At 50.5% G+C, this 4,161-nt stretch overlaps 1 protein-coding gene across 1 annotated transcript in view; it reads left to right on the top strand.

Moving 5' to 3' along the window:
• Window positions 1–939: 939 nt before the first annotated feature.
• The window catches only part of LOC104514156 (sestrin-1), a 9,381-nt gene continuing 6,159 nt past the window's right edge, over window positions 940–4,161 (top strand). Inside the window, exons 1-3 of the mRNA XM_010157726.1 lie at window positions 940–1,001; window positions 2,267–2,467; window positions 3,519–3,701. Of these exons, the coding sequence (XP_010156028.1) occupies window positions 2,294–2,467; window positions 3,519–3,701 (357 nt within the window). The 5' untranslated portion in view covers window positions 940–1,001; window positions 2,267–2,293. The remainder of the gene's footprint in view (window positions 1,002–2,266; window positions 2,468–3,518; window positions 3,702–4,161) is intronic.

Genomic DNA, 4,161 nt, shown 5'->3' on the forward strand with positions numbered 1-4,161 from the left:
TGGATGTGTTTTAAAGGATGATCAAGGGAGGGGGAACAGGTAGGACCCCAAACCACTCGTTTATATATATATCACTCAGTGTTTAGCACTCATCTTCAACCCTAGCTGGAATCATAGAACGGTTTGGGTTGGAAAGGACCTTAAAGACCACCTAGTTCCAACCCCCCTGCCATGGGCAGGGACACCTCCCACCAGCCGAGGGAGAGGGCAAGTTGTGAACTGCTGGAGGGGTACCCAGCCCCCCTCGTACCTCAGGGCAGCATGTCCATGACCTGGCTGCTGCTGTTCTGACTGAGCAAAACCCTCTCCCTCCCTCCCGGCTTGAGCAGCTTTTTATCCTGCCTTGAAAAGAAAGCAGATGCAAATGTACATCAGGTACTTTCAGCAGTTTAAGAGCTCTTTGAGGTTGGGGAAAAAAGAAATCTGATGAGGGTTACAGCTGTTTCATTTCCTGGCAGATGCACGGAGTGTGATGTGCTGGCGTACTGCGGATGTACACACACACACACACACACACACGCATCGGTCTTGTCTCGGTGGCATAACCACATGCGCAGCAGCCGGCTGCGTACCGAACTCCTTGTTCTGGACACCCTGCCAAAATATGCTTTATGCAGAGTTTTCCGCCAACCAGGTTGCAGCCTGCGCCCATACAAATTTGTGTGTGTTTTCCTTCAGCGGGCAGGGCTTTCGTTGTGGAAGGCTGTGTCGCTGGAGCGGGGCAGCACGCTGTAAACAAGCGTGGCTAATTATAAAGCACTTTGGTTAAAAAAAACGATGCGCGTTCGTAGAGACGGTGCGAGTGAAGGTACCCATGTCAGTACCGAGCACCCGAAGAAGTCCCGCTCGGAATGGAGAGTTCTTCCCTTTCTTGCAACCGCAGCTAAAAAGCTGTTTATAACTAAATGCTGAGATGGTGCAATTTTCTTTTCTAGGAACTTGGAGTAAGAATTCCTAGACCACTGGGCCACGGACCAAGCAGATTCATCCCTGAGAAGGAGGTGTGGTAATGTTTTCGAGTACACGGTGAACTTTATGCTTTTAAGGGACACCTCTTTAGGAGTAACCCACGTCTGGTTTCAGGACAGCTGCTGAGCTGCAAAACATTTTCGGGCACGATCACATTCAGTCCTGGTGAGGCTTTGGCCACAGTTCTAGCCTACAGAAGCAGGGAGAGCCCAGGGGAGCTTTGGAATAGTCAGAGCCCTCCTGTGCTGCTGCTGTCTAGCGCAAGAGAAAGTCGATGCTGTTTTCTTTGAGAGTGTCTGTTTCCCTGTGAGCGTCTGCGTGTGATTTCCTACTGGTCTGCGTGTGATTTCCTACTGGTCTGCGAGGCACCTCCTCCCCCGCCCTGCCCCGGGCTGGGGTGACTTTTTCTTGAGCTACCTCTACCCTTCTGCATAATTGGAGCAGTTTCGGAGTGCTGCGGCCGAGTGTTCCTGCCGCTTCTCTCCCGATCGTCTGGTAAGAGAATCTGGAACCGAGGCAAAGTTAGTAATACGCCTTGGGACTTTCTAGGAATTTTTGAGCCTTAAGTTGCAGCTTCCTTTTATTTCTCTCTTCTCCTCTTAGCTAGCTTTTTACTTCTTCCCCTCTTTTTCCCTTAGTACAAATGATTATGGGCTACAAGGAAGCTGGGGGGGACTTTTTACAAGGGCCTGGAGTACCAGGACAAGGGGGAACGGGTTTAAATTGAAAGTGGGGAGGTTTAGATTGGATATCAGGAAGAAGTTCTTCATGGAGAGGGTGGTGAGGCACTGGAACAGGTTGCCCAGAGAAGCTGTGGATGCCCCATCCCTAGAAGTGTTCAAGGCCAGGCTGGATGAGGCTTTGAGCAACCTGGTCTAGTGGAAGGTGTCCCTGCCCATGGCAGGGGGGTTGGAACTGGGTGGTCTTTAAGGTCCCTTCCAACCCAAACCATCCTGGGATCATTTCATGAGCTTTCTGCAGTTCTAATAACCTAAGTTAGATCAAATTGGGGTATTCAAGAAAGTGAAAGTGAGGCGGTTGAGAATGAGAAGTCAGTGTTGTCCAAGAGCAAGCGTAAAGCCAAAAGCCTGCTTTTGCTGATGTCACAACTTGCAATCTCCTAAATGAGAGGTGTCAGAGGGGTTGTATGTGCCCTGCCTTACAATTGACCGCCATTAACGGATTTATAATACAGTTCCCTTCACCGGGGCCTCTGGGTGCTCTGGGAATACACCGATCGACGTGTTTATTGGTACCTCTTAGACAATATTGCTCATTGCTCCTTCTGTTCAATCAGACGATTCAGGTGGGAAACGAAGACGCCATGATGCACGCGCTGTTTGCCGATTCTTTCGCTACGCTGGGCCGGTTGGACAACGTTACCTTGGTGATGGTTTTCCACCCGCAGTATCTCGAAAGCTTTCTAAAAACTCAGCACTATCTGCTGCAGATGGACGGTCCGCTCCCGCTGCATTACCGCCACTACATCGGGATAATGGTACGCCAGCACACAGCCGCTTCAGCAACGCGCTCCGGTCGTGGTTTGGCAGCAGCTGTTCCTGGGTTGGCAGTTTTTGGGTTTGGCAGTTTCTGGTTGGAGAGGCATTTCGTCAGGAGCTAAGGGGAAAGGCAGAGGAGGTTTGGTTGTGACTGGTTCACACGTTGTTTCGTAAGAGCGGGACTTTGTGTTCGCAGTTTCGTCGGGACTGTGAGAAAGGAGGGGAAAAAAATCTGTTATAAAAATAAGACAACAAAATGTTATAAAAATAAGACAATTGTTTACTTTTGGTTTCCTTAGTGTCTCTGAAACTGGTTTTCAGGAAAGCTTGTTTGTGTGGGTGGCCTGTCGAACACACCTCCCCTCTAACTCAACAGGCCCATCACCCATTTCTAAACCTCCACGTTCTAAGCAACTTTTCTGCCAGAAGGGGTTGATTTCACAATTTCCAGTCTGGCAGTGCTCTTTGCCTGCTGAAGTTGAATCCAAGTCTGGGGCTGTGTCTCAGTGTGATGGGGAAAGTATTGCCGTTGGAATAAACGATACCGGCTCTGCTTTTTGCTGAAGAGCTGCCCTTAGTCAGCTGTAGATGTTCTAAAGCCTGCTTTTGGTTTGGCTGGTCAGGATTCACGATTCAGGATTCATGCTCCATCCCTGGAAGTGTTCGAGGCCAGGCTGAACGAGGCTTTGAGCAACCTGGTCTAGTGGAAGGTGTCCCTGCCCACGGCAGGGGGGTTGGAACTGGATGGTTTTTCCCTGCTGTGCGGCATACTTGCTTCAGGCCATGCAGTACATGTGTGCCTGTACTTCTGCCTGGGTACAGGCTCGTCAGGCAGCAGCAGTACCGTGTGTATCAATGAGGGATGTTTATGTTGTGAGAACAGTAATCGAAAGAGGCTGATGTGTTAAGCCAGTTGTTTTTACTTGAGTCTTTGATCACTGCGTGTCTTAGTCTTGGATGTTTTGAGGAAGCGATGACTTACAGCACTTGTCATACAGCACCAATGTCCTGTGACTGCCTTCTGTATCACAGCTGTGTTTTCCTCTCTAGGCTGCAGCACGGCATCAGTGCTCTTACCTGGTTAACCTCCACGTCAACGACTTCCTTCACGTCGGCGGAGACCCCAAGTGGTTGAACGGTCTGGAAAACGCACCTCAAAAACTGCAGAATTTAGGAGAACTCAACAAAATGTTGGCTCACAGACCCTGGCTTATCACCAAGGAACATATCGAGGTAAAGCTTTATCAGAGTGTGTTGTGAATGTACCCTTATTTTTCAGTGAGTGCAGTCACAGATTCTTAGGGTTAAGAGCCAGACGGGGTGAGAGATGCTGTGTCACGGGCTGTCATTTCAGTGTTGTCATGGTGATGCCGCGTGATACAGTGTCGCTTGTGCCCCTGTAAAACCAACATGATCATGCCTGGTCTTCAATGACTGACAAGTTTAATTCACGATGCACCGACGTTTCTGGCCGTGGGGTCAGAATTCCGTTGGTGCGATGAGGAGGAGCTCAGACGTGCCCTTCCTTACCTCACACCCCTTCAGTAGCCAGAACCCCCCGAGATGCTGCCAGAGGCGGGGCTGAACCCCCATCACCACAGTTCTGTTTCAGCTGCTGCTGGCTCTCGCGCGTTGCTTCCAGGCTGGGCTGGAGGGAGCAGGCGGGCCCAGCAGCCCAGGGAGCAGTGGTGGC

The sequence above is a fragment of the Eurypyga helias genome, unplaced genomic scaffold (assembly GCF_000690775.1).
Source record: "Eurypyga helias isolate BGI_N326 unplaced genomic scaffold, ASM69077v1 scaffold31078, whole genome shotgun sequence".
Lineage (NCBI taxonomy): Eukaryota > Metazoa > Chordata > Aves > Eurypygiformes > Eurypygidae > Eurypyga > Eurypyga helias.